The sequence below is a fragment of the Glycine max genome, chromosome 8, assembly GCF_000004515.6.
Source record: "Glycine max cultivar Williams 82 chromosome 8, Glycine_max_v4.0, whole genome shotgun sequence".
Classification (NCBI taxonomy): Eukaryota; Viridiplantae; Streptophyta; class Magnoliopsida; order Fabales; family Fabaceae; genus Glycine; species Glycine max.
In genome coordinates this window covers 16,829,136-16,848,751 of record NC_038244.2, presented here as the reverse complement: position 1 = coordinate 16,848,751, position 19,616 = coordinate 16,829,136, and the positions used below count along the sequence as shown (strand labels likewise).

Genomic DNA, 19,616 nt, shown 5'->3' with positions numbered 1-19,616 from the left:
GAAATAAAATTTATCTATTCTAACAAATTTTTTTCTATATTCATAATTAGAAAATCAAACATTTACCAACATAGTTAAGGAATCTAACCATCTCACAAATTAGGTTAAACTTTTGTAGGTTACCTTTACATTATTTGGTCTACACATTCAATAATAGATAACTAATTTAATAATTATCCAAATATGAATCCTAAATTTATAAAGTGATAAATCACGATGGTACCAAAAGAAAAAAAAAGTCATAAATCTAGGTTTAGATAAATTCTTACTCTTGTAATTTCTTTTTTTTTTAACCAACTTAGATTAGAATGTTGATATATTTGCAAAGATAAAGCAAAGAAGGTATGCCATCATTTTAAATAACTAAGTAACAAGCAAGCGCTAACGGAATTAGCAATAGCTATGTAACCCATTTTTGGTGCCATATGCATAGGATAGACAGTTGCTGCTTTTCATTCAATTAACTAAAAAATAAAAAAAGTGATCCTTAGTTGTCCCTCTCAACACGTCCTCCTTCTCATCAAATCCTTCTAGAACACCACCACCCCTATAGCCCTTACCCATCTGCCTTCTCACTCAACTTACCCAAAACCATATGTGCACCCTAATATTCCCCCTTTTCTATAAAATCCCAAACCCCCCAACCTTCCACTCCCACAACACAATCTAAACCCAAAAATCATATCTTCCACTCCACAACCTCAAACTTCTCTCTCTCTCTCTCTTTTCCTATTCTCAATATCCCACAAACCCTTTTCTCTATTCCATCTAAAGATCCATTATTTCTGCAATTTCAATATATGGGTCTTCATTAATTCACTAAGATTCTGCATAAATCATCGTTTCCATTGAAGTTTCTGTTCCGATGGAGTTAATTTCGGGATTGCCAGAGGATGTTGCCCGAGACTGTTTAATTCGGGTTTCGTATCAACAGTTTCCAACGGTGGCGTCAGTGTGCAAACTCTGGAAATCGGAGATTCACGCGCCGGAGTTCCATCGTCAACGGCGTAGCACAAAGCACACCCAGAAGGTCATAGCGATGGTTCAAGCACACGTAGAACCGGGAACCGGTTCGACCAAGCGCGTGAAGAACCCGGTTTACTGGCTCAGCGTGTTCGAACCGGAAACGGGTAACTGGAGTAAGATTCCACCACCACCGGAATTTTATTCGGGGCTACCCATGTTCTGTCAGTTAGTGAGTGTCGGGTACGATCTGGTTGTGTTGGGTGGGTTGGACCCGAATTCGTGGGAAGCATCAAATTCTGTTTTTGTTTATAATTTCTTGTCGGCCAAGTGGCGCCGCGGGACGGACATGCCGGGTGGGCGCCGCATGTTCTTCTCGTGCGCGTCAGATTCCGAGGGGACAGTTTTTGTCGCCGGCGGACACGACAATGAGAAGAACGCGCTGCGGTCTGCGCTGGCCTACGATGTTTCCTCGGACCGGTGGGTTGTGCTTCCCGACATGGCGGCGGAGCGCGACGAGTGCAAGGGCGTTTTCAGCCGCGGGAGGTTTGTCGCCGTCGGCGGTTACCCGACGGAGACGCAGGGAAGGTTCGTGAAGAGTGCGGAGGCGTTCGATCCGGCCACGAGGAGCTGGAGTGAAGTGAAGGACTTCTTGGATTGCGCCACGTGTCCGAGAACCTTCGTGGACGGTGGCGATGACGAGGGGGTGTTCTTGTGCAGCGGCGAGGACTTGATTGCCCTTCGTGGGGACACGTGGCAGAAGATGGCGTCCCTCCCGGGGGAGATACGAAACGTGTCGTACGTTGGGGCGTTTGATGGGACGCTGGTGTTGATTGGATCCAGCGGCTATGGTGAAGTCCACGTGGCTTATGCGTTCGATGTGAAGAGTTGCAATGGGAGGAAACTGGAGAGCCCAGAGGGGTTCAGGGGCCATGTCCAAACTGGGTGTGTTTTGGAGATTTAGGAAATTGGCTTTTTGATTTTTCCATATAAACATATAGAGTATAATTTTTGTTTTGTAAATTAGCCCTTTTCTTACACATTAGAGTTTAATTGATGAAAATATTGTGAGTGAAAAATGTTTTTGCCTCATTCTATAATAGTATAAGGTGGAGATAAGATCACTTTTTAAAGATTTGGGTATGTTTATTCATTTATGTTGTGTGGCTCTATCTCAAGGCAAAGACCTAATAACTAAGTAAGCAAGGATTGATTCGATTGCGGTGAAGCGATAAAAGAAGCAAAATGTCAAATAATAAAAAACTGTTTTGTTATTAAATTTGTTGTGTAAGAAAAAAACAAGAATGTTTATTACATATTAACACTTTATAGTTTAGTATCAAATGACCAATATCATAAACGTAACCAGAAATATTAAATATAATTAAATTTATTTTTAAAACAAATTATGTTTTTTTATATATATTTGAACTTTAGAGATAATTGTTGTAGTGGTAGTATTGTTGCTTGGTGTATGGAAGTGTCTCTGTGTGCTTTGGATTAAATTTGGAAAGTCTATTGATTCTTCTTTCTTCCATTATCTGGTGCTGTGCGGTTTCAATTATTACCTGAGGAAGTGGACTCGATTTTCTTTCTTTGGGATAAGCCCTCACTGCTACGTGCGATGGAACGTTTCTTGTTTTGTTTTTTTCGTTCATTAATTTTGTTTGATGGCTATCGATTATAACGGTCCCCACAAATCTCTCACCTCTAAGTTGACGATTGGCTGAAAAAAATCAATTCAACGAGTTCCAAGTTTTCTTCTAGAAGGGGCAAATACATGTTGGATTATTTATTGCTATTGATGTATGTGATTTGTGACCCTTTCTCAAACTAAAGTAACTTGAATTTCGGAGAGCATACAATATTTAACTATTTAATATTTATTATTTACATTTTTTTTACGAAGATTTATTTAGTATTATCTAATTATGCTTCACGTTATTGTATTTTTTTTATTCTATATTTTGTCGTCACGATATTGTATTTAATTATTATCTAGCGTAAAATACACCAATCTATTTTAAAATGAATAGCGTTCATAAATTTTAATAATAAATCTCTACTTTTTTCCTACATAGAATAAATGTAATAATCAGTAAAATTATAACTATACTTATCCTGCTTAGTACTACGCTCTTTCGGGATAAATAACTTTAATATCTTTAAATATGATTAAACATCGAATCGAATATTTTCATAATTGATCTAAAGATCGAAATTTGTAAAAATACCCTGTGACTTTACTAAGAAACAAAAAATTTAATTACATAATTTTTAAAAGAAATAAATGTTATGATCTGAAATTATAACAATACTTACAGTAAATCACTATTTGAAATTATAATCATACAATAAATCTCTATTTTCAAATTCTATGCATCGGTAAGTTTAGATAGAGACTTTGTAAAAATATATATTTTTGTTTTTAATTTTTTAAGAAAATCATTAATTTTATTCTTTATTATTTCAAAATAAGCATAACTAAAGCGAGAATTTTATAAAATTAAAGATTAAAGTAATCAACATTTTCAATTTTGGGAACTAGAATATGATTTATTAAAATTTCAAAGGAAAAGATTTACTTATTTCAAGACTAAAAGTCTTAGATACTGATTCCCTTTAATAATTTCTTTAGAATGCAAATTTTATAAATTTAGTATTCGTTGATGAAATAATTTTTAAATAAATTAAACATTTGGCTGTAAATAATCTTATAACTAATGTTTAATTATATTTTGAAAGAATATTATATGTCAAAATAAAGTTGTTTGATGAAATGCCAAATAACTTTTATAATGTAAAAAAATAATTGTAACCTTAATTTGTTTAATGAGGCTTCTCAAACTAATAGTTAGATAATAAGCTATATATAATTTTCATAATGAAATAAATTAGATGAGACCTTTTCCACTTTTAAATGATCACATGATCATCAAGAATAGTTGAGTTAAGTTGTTATAAACTTTTAAGTATATGTTTTCAATTCCTACTAATAAAAGAAAATTATACTCATATTTTATGGTATAAGTTAATTTATTAGGATACGTTATACATAATGCAAGTATTGAAAAGTAAATGCATGAATTGAAATTAAGGCAATATATGGCCAGAAAAGTAAATGGAATGAAAACAGTGATGCAGCATGCATTAATGTAAATGGATAAATAAATTAGATTGCGGAAAATGTAAATAACTATGTAAACGAGGTTAAAAGTAAACAAGTTAAAAGTAAACAATTTTAAGAGTGCATTTGAATAGAAAATTTTGAATGAGAAAAGAGTCAGGGAAGCAGTAGTCACTCTCTATTACGCAGTAGAGGTGCTCACAGGCGCGAATACCATGAGCCATGCCTTGCATCGTGTCTAAGTTTCTATGTAAGTGTCCATGATACATCAATATTTTTCTTTTTGAAAACATTTCAATCATATCTTTTTTATGAAAGCATATTTCTATGTTGTATCAATATTTTTTTTATTCAAATATAAAATTTTGAAAATAAAAAAAAATTATTTGAAATATTTAAAATTCTTAAAATTTAAAATTTTATATGAAGACACATAATGTTTGAATGTAAATGGAAATTGAAAGACGATGGTTGGAACAAAGTGATTAAGAACTTGCTTGATCATGATGCCTGTTTGATCCTTGGATGAGTGGTTTTTTTAATTTGGATAAGCCAAAGTATTATATTAATAAGTAAGATGATTACATCAGTTACTAGATGAGAATGATGATTATACAGATTAAACACCTTTCTCATTATAGCTGTCACAATAATTGTTAAAAACAGATTGCAAAAACCCTGTAAAAGTATATAATTAATTACCCTACCAGTTTACCAACCTTCCCTTGTGAGCCCGATAGTGGCCACTTACTTGTTCACCTCAAAATCCCCAGCAAACAGCCTCAAAAGCCTTGGATGAGTGGTGTGTGTAACTGATATTCATTTATTATCGTTGATAATTTTTATCTCAGATATCCACCTTTGATAACTTCTCTGATATTAGTTCTTCTATCTTCAAATTTTCCTTCACTTTCTTGTTGAAATGAAATCAATCAAAAAGGTTATATCATAATAATTAAGAAAATGTTTGCACCTTCTCAAAAGAGCCTATATATTAGCACGATTTTTAAAATCGGATAGGTGATTAATTATATATTTAGTTTCATGTTGAAATAGCCATTGAGAAAAAAAAAACCAAATTAGCACTTAAAATTAAGTCTATATAGATATAGTTATCCATCATTATAATATCGAGTTAAAATTGTATGAATCATCTTAATATTGAAATTTTAATTCAAAGAAGTTAAAAAAGTCCTTTTTTCTCTCTCAACAAATCGATTCGAATAGGTTATATTGTTTAGTTTTGAACTGATTTTATACCAACTTTTTCACAAGACTTAGATTTCGAAGATTGAACAAACTAGTCGAGTGTCTCCCATTCCGGTAAGACTGGTCAATTCTGTCATCTTTTTTTTTTTTTTTCCTTTTAAATTTCTATAAGGTTTTAGATGTTATGGCAGCCATGCAATGCAACTCCTGTATTCACATGAATGAATGATATCCATATATTTATTTGATTATTATTGTGTATAAGATTTCTTGAAATAATAATAGACCTGAAACAAGATTAATCTCTAATCCAATGAATTGAATACCAAACTAAAATTACCAGCCACTACTAGTATCTAATAGGACAACAAATAGAAGGTTAAATAAAAATACAAAAATAAATGTCGGGGGCTCACTCCAGGCCTGTTGGATACAAATAAATGATGAGTGTTTTAAAAGTTAGAAAGGCATACCTAGAAAGAAAACATTAAGTAATGAATAAGTTTTTTTTTTATCATTAAGTAATGTATAAATTTGATCCTCTCTATCCGTCGGATGGAAAAAAAAAACTACTATGTTGCACTATTTTCATATTATATATATTTTAATATTAGGTTGGGTAGTAATAAATATTTATTTTTATAATTATAATATATAATAATTTTTTTTATACATATAAAGTATATTTTATATTTATAATAAATAATTTATATTGTGATACGAGATTATTTTAATTATACTTAAAGAGTGTAATTCAATTAACGACAAACATAATTTTTGAAAAATGACAATGGTTTGATCCCACAAAATATATTATTAAGAAGAGACATAAGATTTCAATTGTAACCAAATCTCATACTAAGTTACTAACAACTACGCCTCATGTCTTACCCGACAACTAAAGATCTTAATTAAAGTGGTTACTAAAAAAAATATTATTTTTAGTTATTAAAAAATATTTAAAAATTATTGAAATTTAGTTTAGAATTAAACTTTAGGAATATTATTGAATAAAAAATTGTTTAAGAACTAAAATTTTTAGATTAGTTGGTTGAGTTACAGTAAACCTCTAGTATCTATCTTCAAAAATAATATTTTTAGGAAGTATCCTCACTCTCATTACATCATATGTTTTATCCTAATTTTATATATTGAGGATTTAATTTTTTTATTTCTTTCAAATTTATTCTTAATTTTAATTTGATTTAAAAATTATAAAAATAGGCAAATCTTTATATTATTATCTAATAAAAAAAACTAACATGTTTGTTTATTTTTACAGTAATTACATTAAAAATTAAAAATTATATCTTTATATGTATATTTAATTTTCTTAATTACTTATCTCTTTCTATTTATCTTCTTCATCTTAAATTTTAAATTGAATTTTAGTCATTTTCTAAAATGATTTTTAATAATGAAAATTAATCTTGTGTCATTATATAAATTATTTACTATAAATCTAAAATATATATTTGATTCTATATATATAAATATAAGAATATTTATTTATTATAAATTTTAGTTATATATATATATATAATTTTATGAAAGTGGTGCAGGCATAGTAACATTTTTTTCCTCTGATGGGTAGAGTCGTTACATTCATGAACAGTAATTTTGTTTTTGTTTTTGTGCGTGACTGTTTTAAGCTTTTAATATCATCCGTTCACTAATATCCAATGGCTGAAAATGATGCTGGAGACAAAAAGTGCTGGATAGGATCCGGTTCCCCTCAATACAAATTCCCACAAATAAAAAATGTTAATTTGTCACACACACAAAAAAAGACATGGTAATTTAGTAGCTGAGACTAATTAAATTTTTTTGACTCAATTGTCGGCAATCATAAATTTTGTTACACGACACTTTAAGATTTTTATATGTAGCGTGGAAAATAGCATTCAGTATATAGTGTTGCAAGTGTTTCATTTTCATGAGTAAAAATCTACTCACATTTATTAGGAAGGTCATCACAAGTAGGGGGAAGAAGATTATGGAAAAAAGTAATAAATTTTTATTTTTATTATAAATGTACTTTTTTTTGGGGTGCAATATTCCATAATATAAGACGTTGCATAAGTATTAAGAAAAATAATTAATTTATTAGATTTCATAAAAATATCAATAATTTTTTAATATATTATTTTATCTCTAATTAAATACTATTCCTACTCATTTACTTCCATTACACAAAATTCTTGTTAATAATGATAAATTCTTATATAAATTTGATAGATTAAGATTTTTCTACTTCACCTAACTTCATTGTGTTATTTGTAAAAAAAATATTTTGAAATTAATTAATGATATAAATGTATAAGTAAATACTAATAACTTAGAAAAAAAAGTTCACAAAAATTTAAAAGATGATTATATTAATGCATAAAATATTGATTAAGAGTAATTTTAGAAAAAAAATATTTAACATAACATTAATTTTATAAACCAACTTATATTTTGAAATATTTTGTAAAACGACTTATATTTTAAAACAAAAGAAATATGCACTTATCTAATTTAAAACCACTTATAATTTTGGTCAAATTATTTTATAACTGAACCAACATAGCTTATATAAATTGACTAAAGTGTCTTACAAAACACATTCATATTAAATGAAAACAAAAGAAAAAAAAAATTTAACTTTTAATTTTTTCCCACTAAATAGTATTGTGTTTATTTATTAGACAAAATGTCTGATATGTACTCAAACACTATTCAGAAGGTGTATCTACATGATATTGCCATAGTTGAAGGCATAGTTTCTTTGTTTTGCAATAGAAATCATTTCCAAAGTCAAACTAATTTTGGTTTGCAGAAAGGCATAACACATCATTTCCTATCTTTCTTCATTAACTGGGCACAAGTATTATACATTTTTTAGTATAAAGAAATTCACACAATCATATGATTTGAATCCAATAAAAGAATGACAGTATTACAAACGCCAAACAGTTATATTATATCCTTCTCATGCACATGACAAGAACCTCTACAAATTTCTCATACATGTGCTGCTTCAAGAACATCCTCTGCACCTTTTTTCTTCCTTCCATTCCCATTTGTTCTCTTGTCAACCGGTTTTCAAGTAAAAACCGGAGATTCTGTGCAAGGACATGATTCCCCGCGCGTCCAATAGGATGAAGAAGACCTGTCACATTATGCTCAACAATTTCTTGTGTTCCACCAGCATCTGTTCCAAGCACCTACTCCATATTTTTAAATGGAAGAAAAAAATGTCAATATTCATTTGTTCCATTTTAGAAACTTTGAACATAGATAGAGCCATATAACCTAGAGATTTTCAAGTATGTCAAGTTTCATTGCATAATTGTAACTAAATACTTCTAACAGATTATGATAGTTAAGATGTTCAGTTAGTTGGTTAGAAAGGATAGGATATAAAACCTTTCTAACCAACTACTAAACATCTTAACTGTCATACCATGTTAGAAGTAGTTAGGTACAATTAAGTAATGAAAGTTGACAAAGTATCAACTACTGAATCATAGAAATAATCAGGATATACTCAATATAAAATTAATAGTAATTTGGGCTTATGGTTATGATATTACTTATAAAACCTTAATATATAGATGGAAGGTTACTTGTTGAACACACAAGAGTCATACCGTAGAAGGTTACTTGTTTAACAACAACAGTCTAAGGAGCTATTTTTACATTTCTAAACTCAAATTAAGTAGCAGTATTTCATAGGATAAAACTACCACAGGACTAGGGAAAGCAAATTAGCATACCGGAAGACCAAATGCCATGGCTTCTATAGTCACCCGTCCAAATGTTTCTCCCAATCCCTGTTCAGCATTTTGCAAAAATAAAAAAAATGTTACAGTGTATTTATTTTTTCAAGCAATATATTAATAATAATGCTAGCAGAGTAATGGATGCAGCAAATGTAATGCTTATACTATATAACGACAAGAAGAATAATAACAATGCCTTATTCCACTAGGTGAGAGCTAAGCTGATATAGACTCAATCTGAGTTCTGATTTCACAATGCATATATTCTATGACATGATAAAGTAATTTAAACATGGATTTACCTGAGAGTTTATGACATAAACATCTGCTGCAAAGTAAAGTGCGGCAACACGTATTGTGGCTGAGGTCCACAAAACTGACTTTGACAAGTTTGAATGCCGTGCTAAAAAACTTAGAAGACCTTTAACATAATCCACCTTGTTACTCTTAGATCCCACAGAACCAATGAGAATTTTGAGAGATTGTGCTATTGTTCCATTGTTCTGGGAGAACACTTTCCTTGTTCTGTGAACATAAAACTATATACATCAGTAGTGCAACAAATGAATAAATTCATGACACTACACTACCATATACTTTTTAGATTCATGTAACCTGTTTATAAAATTGCTTGAGATATTGTTCAAGGCTACACTGTTATCCTTCAACAAGTTTCTAAAATGATGTCTTCTAGCCAAGGTAGATAGGTATTCTCCATCATCTGATGACTTTTGCATTTTCTTATCATCATCTTGCAATGGTCCATGTTCTACTATTGAGTGTGCTGATTCGAGAAGCAATAGCTGACCCTTCCCACGGTTGATGCTACTCAGAGTCATAACAAGCATATCATTATCATTCAATGCCATTTCTCTTCGGACAGAATCTCGCAACAACTTCCTCCTCTCATCCATTTTTGCAGCACTGAAGGATAGAGCATTAAGTGTAGAGGGAATGCCAGCTACAAAAGCTAGTTCATCATTAACAGACAATGGAACAATTGCAAGCTGAGAGCTCAGTTTTATGCCTTCTTCTTCACACCATTTTTGCCATTGCCTAGATTGTGATTCAGACAGAAAAACCAATGTATTCACTCTCTGCAACACATCCTTTGCCCGATCAAAGTACTCTCGTCGGTTTTCCATAATCCACCAAGCAACTTGACTTGCACCAGCGGGGAAATGTTCAATGTATTGTTCTGGAAATATATAAGAAAGGTGTTACTTACTCATTGTTTTCCATAATGTTTATGAACCATCACATCTCATGATATATCAAAGCTCTGAATTTGACAACGGTACAAATTTTGAAAATAAGCATACTTAACCACTTTTTCTATCAATTGTCATTGTCAAATGGTTAAGAGGCTAAAGTTTATGTTTATATGAAAGAGGCTAGGCATGGAGAGAATCCTATGTCAATGTCATTAGTAAGATATTGAGATTAAATACATTGCATGACATGGTAACAAGTAAAAGTCCTATGCCAATAATTTTGGAATTAGTATGAGGATATGATATTAAGCCTCAGATATTTTGGTATCCTTCATATAGAAAAATAAGGTCTTCAAAATTTTATATTCAAGTTTTTAATCTCAACGGTCCATGTTCTATATTATAAGGAGTAACAACTACCTAGCATTATGCTGTCGTGCAAGAGCTAGAAATTGATGTTGATTTTACATCAATGTGTGCTTGTGCTCGAGTTTAAAAACTATTTAGCCGCAAATACATCCACTTTTCAACACTGCATAAGGAAAAACTTAACCAAGATCATACCAATCCATGATGCACAGACAGCTGATCCAGCAATGACAAGATCTGACTTTTTTGCAATTTTGAAGCTGAGATATGCCTTGTCATCAAGCACCTTGATTCGTCTCCTAGCAAGTTCTTGCATCAAACCACCCTTCCTGCTAAGCACCACAGCTGAAACAGAAGCTCCACAACTCAAGAGTTCAGTTGCCAACTCCATCATTGAAAGTGGAGCTCCTGTCATGGAAAGCTCATGAAATATCAAAACAAACCTTCTTGACCAAACAAGGCGCGCAAATTCCCCCTTCTTGTCACAGGTTTCATAACGCCTCTGAGGACTCAATTGCAGAATTCTATCCTCTATTGAACCAAATGGACCAACAAGGAATCCATAGGTATCATTCCTTAGGGGAATTTCTGGCTCTTGCTCCTCTATACCACTGCTTTCAAGGAGTATATGTTTTCGCCTCCTCTTACCTCGCAAAGCATGTGTTGATCGCTTTCTTCTGTTCCTTTTCTTTGAGCTAGCCTTGAGTTGAGATAGAACACTGTATTCTTTATTGGCCAAAGACACATCAATTGTTTTGTTCTCAACTAATTTGATATTAACAGATAAGGAAATGTTCTTGGCAATCAAATCATGATGCTGATTCTGTTCAGCATAATAGTTTGTTTTACTTGTATCACCTTGGCTGCTTCCAAAGCCTGAAAATTCTCCTTCCTTATCATCATGTGCCCACCTTGACTGAACACAAAATCCAAGATAAGCCCAAAGTGTAATCAGAAGCAGCCACAACAGTAACCGGTTGCTTTCTCTTCTTGCTGCCAAGGTAGAATATGGTCGCTGAAATGAAGGAGAATGTTGTGGAGATAATCTTCCAGATAACGTAGCTTTCAAACTGATAGCTGATCTTGATGAAGATTGCTTCTGCTTAGTTAAATGTGCATGAACTTCTCCTTTGTTGTTGCAATCTTCCATTGTTAACTATATCATAAAAGAAGCTTGAGGTTGAGGCACACTTGTAAATTCATTTTCTTTTTGTGATCATTGCTTTGAACATTGTTGCTTCTCTTCTCTCCCACTCACCTACCATATATAGGAAGTTTAAGGTCTATCAAGAAAGAAATAATGGTAAAGAAAAGCTGTGTTATAGTTCTTGAAGCAATTTTATTAGCTAAGAAGTGAGAGTAGGCTAAGGTTCTTAAAAAGAAGCTAAGACTAAGAGCATGCGTTACATTTAATGGTTTCAATTCAAGGATATGTGCTTTCAGGGTCAACGACCATTCTTGAATTGGCTCCTTCACCTGCAAAGTGAAAAAGAGAGCTCAACAACTGAACAACAAAAAAGTGAAAGAGAATACACAGAGAGAGGGGCATGAGTTTGACACAGAACGGATGCACGTGCGTCGCACATGTATAAGGTTGGTCAACCATAACAGACTCAATTTTCTTTGTGACCAAAGTACAAAAAATTGATAGTATTACATATGACAAACAACTATTTTTATGCCACTTTTTATCTCTTATATTTTTTGGCATAGATTACAAGTATCTTTTATAGGAGATAATCTTGTTTGAGTCATATTAAATTAATTTTTAATATTTAACGTAACTGTATATAAAAATATAAAAATTTGAACTCAAAACCTTTGGTTAAATTAGAATAATTCTTGGTATGTTCTTTGTGATTATCTTTTTCATAAAACATTTAAAAAAATTTAAAATTTAAAAATAACTTTTATTGTCTTATGTTGAGGATTAAGAATCAATTTTCGTAAATTATTGTATTAATTATTAGAGGATTCGCTGGTCGCAACAACTTTCATGTGCAAGGTCGGATGTCACGTCACAGTATTGGCAAAATGGTAATGAAAGGTTCTCTCAATTTCTATTATATAAAGTAACTTAGTTTTTTTTGTTGATCTTTTCATTAAGTAATTGATGATATATTCATAGTTTTTTCATTAAAAAAAAATAGTTTTTGAATACATTCAAATATTTTTATCAAAAAATACAATTATTTCTTGAAAAGCAAATTAAAACAGGTACTAGACTTCGGCTTCTTGGTTGGACAAAGGCAATATACAGCAAAACAGCAAATGATTCACGCGTCACGATTGGTGTTTAGTTGACCAACTGTTTTTTTTGGATTATAGCCACTTAATTCTTGTCATTATTGTAAAAGAAACTAGTGTTCTTTTGTTAATTTAGCAAAAGTAGAATTTCATTCAACCACTTCAACAGATCTATGACGAAAACAATGAACATTCAAGTTTTGTTCATTAATATAGCAGTGATCAAGTCGCTGATTTGCCAAAGACTAGACTAACACTATTTAAATTGTAAAAGGGATATATTTTTTTTATTTGTTTGAGAAGAGAATTAAAAACAAATTAAGACAAATATTCACCTCTCAAGTGAAAAAATAGACGGAGGAAAATTACTTATCTATTTTTCTTGTTTTAGTTTTTATTTTTATAAAAACTAAACCTTATAACAAAAAAATTTAAAAATAAAAGATAATTTTGTAAAGTTAAATTTTACTAAGTCTACTTTTTTATTAATATAAAAAAGTTAACATTTTTCACTCATTTCAACTTATCTTTATTAACAATAAAAAGTTTTATTTCTACTCATTCAGAAAAAAACATCTTTCCTGCTCAACTTGATGAGAATCATGAAACTGACCAAATACAGGCTAAAGGCCCAAGTGGAGAAGGACGAAGACCTAAGTGGAGAAGGATGAAGGCCCAAGTGGAGAAAGATGAAGGCCCAGAGGCAGAGGCACTATCAAGACAATTAATGTTGCTGAAGGCCCAAACTAATTTGAAGGCCCAAGTTAAATAAGTTTTTAGTTATAATTTATTTTTATTGTAATTTTGGCCCAAACTGTTTAGAAGGCCCATGTCTATTTTTATCTTTTTGTTCAGATACACTATAAGTATTGGGTTTTATTTTCAATAAAAAGAAACTTTTGGCATTTTCATAAAATTTGGTGAGAGTTTATCTCCGGGTTCCTTGTTGAACCAATTATCAGACTTATCAAGGTAATCCTTGTGGCGTCTACCCAGACTTATCTTCCTTCATTGGAAGTGGCGTCTACCCAGACTTATCTTCCTTAACCGGAAGTGGCGTCTACCCAGACTTATCTTCCTTCACTGGAAGTGACGTCTATCATGACTTATCTTCCTTCACCGGAAGTGGCGTCATCCAAATCTTCGTAACCTGTATCAAGCGATCCGCTCCTACTCAGGTTCACATCACAACTTGTCATTTCTTGTACCTATTTATTTTCCCCTTATTTCCTCAGTCTTTCATTTTTCATCCAAACAACTACTGAAAGCCACTTTCACGGGTAATAACCACTATAGGTAGGATCAAAATATATAGATACAGAAGTAGCAACAAAATCAAATAGTCTTGAGGCAATAGAAATGATAATTGTATGATAATGCAGGAGAACTGTAGATAGTATGATAGCTAACTATAGTCTTTCAAGTCACAATAGGTGTACAAATTTGGAAATAGAACCGTTTAGCTAAAATAATTGAACAAAAAAGAAAAAAGGAACAATACATTAAAAATGTCTCATATGCTTATAGATTTGATATAAGCACATAGTCAAACCAGATGCATAACAAAACCCTTTACATGAGAAACTTTTCTTTCACCCACGATGCAATCAGCTGCTGCACAATAATAACTATGGCCTTTTTCTATATCCGTAGTTCTAGAGAAGCCTGCCTGTGCTTCACTAGAAAAACCTGGAAAGAAGCCAGAAATTGTCGGTGTTTTCTTGATTACAAGGGTACCGAGGAACAAGAAATTTAGCGCCTCAAAAATGAGATTCACTTCAGAGGATAAGTAAGTAATTTCAATCGTTAATGAAAATAAAACTCGATATTTCAATATGCATGTGCACATAATATCGACAACTGAGATTGCTTATTGTTCTCTAAAGTGAATTGCTCACTTTAGAAGAGTCAAATCTACAAAGTAACTATATAGTAGTAATAACTAGTTCGTACCGTACAATTAAACAAGCAACTACCACCCATCAAGCTGCAATAACTTGTACTATGGTGAACAGCAAGAGCAGGCATTATATAACTGCAATGATGAAAAGAGGAAGGGGGAGAAAAATGAAACAGATGAGTGAGTCCAGGGAAAACCACACTAATGTTTTGTTGAACCCAACAAAAAAGGTCCACGGAAAACCCTTCAACTTTATTTAAAAATTCCTTTCTGCTATTCAAAACCCAAAGGAAGATGGGCAAACAAAAAGCCGAAGCAGGTTCTAAAAAAAGAACACAAGTTCAGTAGCTACAAGTTACCTAAAAAAATCTGAAAACTTATTGTAGCCCAAAGTGCTCCAGATCAAAAGCTAGAGAACAAAGGGCCAGGAGAAAGGCCTGTATAACAAAATTACCAAAACTCAAATTTGAAGCAACAACAACAACAATAATAAAGACATTAATTAAGAACTAACAAACCTTCATCTGCTTATTTCAAATTTCAAACAAGCTGCACCCTATTCACTGACCAAAATTCATCTCTGAATATCTGCAAAGAGCATAACCAACATTCATTGAAATTATATATCTAATACACAATTGTGCCATACTATAACCAAGATGTGCATTCCCATCTTCACTCAAATAAAATAATACTTGAAAACTATCAATGGTGATTTTGCAATCCAACTTGCCTTCGGGGTTTATTCTGCCGCTGTCCAAACTCATCACTTGCAAGCTCTACAGACAGACAAATCACAAAATGATAATGTCAGTCATCAAGGGCAATGGATAATAAAAGGAAATGGAATGTCAATTTTTACCAGATCTCTGAGGTGGCTTCAATTCATTATTAGCTTTATCATTATGTTCCTTGCTGCAGAGGTTCAGTAACAAAAGAAAAAAAGAAATCAAGAACCTAGCAATAGGATACAACAACATTGAAAAGGAAATGGTGGTAAATAATATGAACATATCCCAATGCTGTAAAACTTGGCAAACCTTGAAGTACCCATTGCAGAGGCCTGTCCAGATTGTCGACTGCTTGCACCATCAACAGGAAGGAATGGGTATGTAGCCCCTAAAGCTCCTGCAGGACCAGCCAACACTGGTAGCCTAAACCGAAGTAGGATGAAATTATAATGGGTTCTAATACAAAAGGTACAAAAGTAACAAAAAGGAATCAAAGAGTTTTTCTTTTTAAGTAAAAAAAACTAATTAAAACAAGACATCCTTGCATGATCCCTTCCAAAATATCACTGTTATCATGATTTGTTGTCATTGATATTGGCCGTTCTTATAGAAATGTAGAGAGACTGATTAAGACCATCACAAAGGCTAAAACATGTGAATTGCCCATTCCTCAAACATTACCCAATAGTCCAACACACTCTAAATTCGGAAATTATATCCATACCATGTCATTTCAGACTTTCCCAAACCAAGTTGAGGCTGACCAACGTATCCAGGGAATGCCATGCCAACAGCAGGAACTCCCATACCACCAGGATGCTGGCCCCCAAATTGCATGACTGCATTCCACCAAAACCCAATCAGAATTAGGAAAAAAAATCATTAACAAGATAAACAAATTAAATGAAAATAATAACTGCCGAGTATTGTTTTAAAAGGACTACAAACAGAAATCAAAATGAGTGTTAATACTAGAGCTTACATGGTCAAAGTATGCATCTTGACATTAAATAATATAGTTACTTAATTTTTCACAGGACACTGCTACAACTTACAACAACTTCCACAGCATGAGAAATACATTCCAACATCAGAGTTCTAATAAGTAATAACTAATAGGCAGATTGGATCTAAAATTTCCATTAAGTCAGCAATGTAGGTACAAACCTGGCAAGAAGGCTGGGAAGTTTGGATCTCCATGACTAACAGCCACATTTCCAGTGGTGCCCATTACCTGTGCCCCACCATAAACGAAAGAGCCCCTTCCTGCACCTTGGGAACCTCCCCTTCCCTTCCCAACCGAAGCACCTTTGGCTTTACCTGATTCTGATGCTGAATCCATTTCTCCAGAATCATGTGAATTCACTGGCGTGGATGTTCTGGGGGGAGATGATGATTGAGACCCACTGCCAGGCCTATTGCCCAACTGTGGGGCAGTAGCTTGCACAGAAGTTGAATTCCACCCTGGTGCAGAACTTGTCTGAATAGCCTGGAATTGAGATGGAGAAACTTTATTCAGTGAGTGAGCACGCTGATAATTCGTCTGTACTGGGATTGATACACCCCTCCCAGTCCCAGAAGCCCTGAGATGAGGAGATTGAGAAGCACTGACTGCAGAATATCCAGGCTTTCCAACAGATGGAGGAGGGATGGATTCATCAATATACAACTTTGCCATGCTAATGGAATCAACAACATTCTTTCCCCGAAGCTGTGCATTGTTTTGTTGAACTGGAAAACCCTCATCCACAACAACAGGACTAATGTTCCTGCTACTGCCACCTGTTTGCACCTCCCTTCTTTGTGCCAAATTATTATCTTTGTTGGAAGAGCCTGAAGGGTAAAATGGCAGGGATGCTGAGTTCAAATTTGAAGCAACCACTTGATTTTTAGCAGGCACAGGGCCAGATTCTGCCTTGGCAGCATGTGTGGAAGTCCTCCCCGAACTATCAAAACAAAATACTTGTCAGAAAGTCTTGACATTATATCATGTGCCCAGCAAATTTTAAAAAATGAAGCCTGTACTTACTGTTTATTTTGCACTTGGGAAGATGCCGCATTGCTTTTATTGGTACGTTCATACTTTTGGGGGCCTCTCCCTCTCACAACCCTCTTAGGCACCTGATTTTGATTGCTACTGTCATTATATCCTGTCCTGTTTCCTCGAACATGTCCTCCGTGATAATTGCCTCGACTTTTACCTCGGCTGCGATAATTACCCTTAGAAGGCCTCCTCTAAATTTTAGACAAGAGTGTCAGAAAAATGACAATTGAACAAACAAGAATGCTTGACCACACAACACTTTAAAGATTATCACCTCTTCATAATGCTTTTCGTGCAAAGTAATTTCCTCATATTTATCATGTCCCCATTTCCTGTTGTCTTTGGCCTCCCACAGACTCCTTCCCCCATGTATCTGCCTAAGAGGCATTAAAAAAAAAAGAATTCAATTAAAACCCACTGACAGTATTTACACTATCATCCAATCATGAATTGCCATGTATAGTAAAATTGTCAAATTTTGTAATAATTAATTTAAAAATCACATCTAAGGTGATTCCTAATTGGTTGAGACTTGAGAGTATATGCTAACAGTGTATCAATTGAGAAAAGACATTGCATTCCATGACTAAGTCCAAAACTCTACAATTTTATCTGTATAGAAAAATAATTCTGCTTGAGTCAGGTAGGATCTCTATGGATGACAAAGTTCTCCTTTTGTTGCAATTGCATCCTCAAGACTCAAACTCAAGACTACTGGTTAAGCTGACTACACTAGACTAGTTGATCCACACGATGGTCCTACCCAACTCAACTATGATATTCCATGTCAAAAATCAATGTATCATCACATTGTATGCACATATTCCACACGGCTAAATTTGAAATAATGCAAAATATGAAGGAAACCATCAGATACCTTTGGCAGGCACCAGCATTATCCCTAAAACGGTCATCGTGCATGTAAAAAGCTCCAGCTGTGGGCACCGCAAATGGTTCGTTCTCCTTTTTCTCCTCCGAATGGTCCTCAACAGAATCTTCTAAAGGGGGTCTGACATCATCATCACCAGGTTCCTTAACCACATCCACTGAACCTTCAACATCAACCTCAACCCCACCACTTGCACCACCCTTTTTCTCGTACACCTCTTCTTCAACTTCCACTTCCTCCTCCTCTTCTTCTTCTTCAACAACAACATCATCATCATCATAGTCTTCAACACCTCCTTCGTCATCTACATCATCAGAGGGAACCTCTACCTTATGATCTTGCCTCTTATGAGTGACTTCTTCTTCTCCTTCGGCTTCGGCTTCTTCTTCGTCATCGCTGGCTTCACGCCTCCGCATTGTTAACGGTCTCTTTGCCTCTTCCGGGTCACTATCGTACTCAACATTGTTGTTTTCTTCAACAACCGCGCTAGCCATCAATACCAAAAAAAAAAACACCCCCCGATAAACCCCGACCAAAACCTAGACTTCTCCGAACAGAAACCCCACAAAGCAGAAACCTTAAAAACACAAATTTTAACAAATCCCAACCACCAAAACTGACATAAAGAGGAAAAAGTAGTTTATGGGGTACCGAATAACCAATCGAGAGTCAAGACCAGAATTTTCCCCTCAATAATCGAAACCCAATATGTGAAGTTTCTTCAGTCGATTGAAAAAAGAGAGTTAATTGGGATGGAAGGGGTTGCGTTGCGCTGTGTTATGTGAAAGCGTAGAGGAGAGGAATTAAAATAGGAGACAGTAGTGTTAGGATGAATTATCTGGGTTTTTTTTTTTTTTTTTTTTGCAAAGGTATTTCGGTAATTCTACCTTTATTTGAGATTTGGAATCTCATGATCGGTCAACCTCTGGCACGTGAGATCAAAATATAAAATAAAGATCAATATTGAAAAAATTGGAGTGATCGAATCACTGAAAAGACTAATTTACAATTCATCAGATCAGTTGTATTATGATTTGAAAAAAAATCTCCTCCTATTTTATAAACTATAAACTTGTGTAATAATATGGCGTGGATGTTAAGTTGATAATATTTTTTATAATATTATAATCTTTTAATGTATTTATTAATTATTTTT

The 19,616-nt window shown here is 33.4% G+C and overlaps 3 protein-coding genes across 7 annotated transcripts; 1 reads left to right on the top strand and 2 right to left on the bottom strand.

Annotated features, from left to right (window-relative positions):
* The first annotated feature begins 654 nt into the window (after positions 1-654).
* Positions 655-2,179, top strand: LOC100819561 (F-box/kelch-repeat protein). Its single transcript, NM_001317544.2, has one exon. It carries the CDS (start codon positions 866-868, stop codon positions 1,925-1,927), a length of 1,062 nt encoding a protein of 353 aa, NP_001304473.2. The 5' UTR covers positions 655-865; the 3' UTR covers positions 1,928-2,179.
* A 6,009-nt stretch (positions 2,180-8,188) lies between these two features.
* LOC100793124 (uncharacterized) lies at positions 8,189-12,320 on the bottom strand. Of its 2 annotated transcripts, XM_014779143.3 has the most exons (6): positions 12,057-12,320; positions 10,845-11,907; positions 9,682-10,264; positions 9,369-9,591; positions 9,061-9,117; positions 8,189-8,508 (listed from the first exon to the last, which is right to left on the bottom strand). In XM_014779143.3, the coding sequence occupies exons 2-6, from the start codon at positions 11,797-11,799 to the stop codon at positions 8,263-8,265; spliced, it is 2,064 nt and encodes a 687-aa protein (XP_014634629.1). In that variant the 5' UTR covers positions 11,800-11,907; positions 12,057-12,320; the 3' UTR covers positions 8,189-8,262. The 2 variants fall into 2 exon arrangements, with proteins under 2 accessions (XP_014634629.1, XP_040874243.1); XM_041018309.1 differs by having other exon boundaries at positions 8,409-8,511; positions 10,845-12,298.
* Positions 12,321-14,241: 1,921 nt separating this feature from the next.
* On the bottom strand, positions 14,242-19,300 carry LOC100792594 (protein MLN51 homolog). Of its 4 annotated transcripts, none has more exons than XM_006585535.4 (12): positions 18,449-19,300; positions 17,846-17,948; positions 17,557-17,762; positions 16,695-17,473; positions 16,252-16,366; positions 15,837-15,950; positions 15,659-15,711; positions 15,530-15,575; positions 15,315-15,384; positions 15,156-15,233; positions 14,850-14,931; positions 14,242-14,585 (listed from the first exon to the last, which is right to left on the bottom strand). In XM_006585535.4, exons 1-9 carry the CDS (start codon positions 18,952-18,954, stop codon positions 15,357-15,359), a joined length of 1,950 nt encoding a protein of 649 aa, XP_006585598.1. In that variant the 5' UTR covers positions 18,955-19,300; the 3' UTR covers positions 14,242-14,585; positions 14,850-14,931; positions 15,156-15,233; positions 15,315-15,356. The 4 variants fall into 4 exon arrangements, with proteins under 4 accessions (XP_006585598.1, XP_006585600.1, XP_006585599.1 ...); XM_006585537.4 differs by having other exon boundaries at positions 14,855-14,931; XM_006585536.4 differs by lacking the exon at positions 15,156-15,233.
* Between the last annotated feature and the right edge of the window lie 316 nt (positions 19,301-19,616).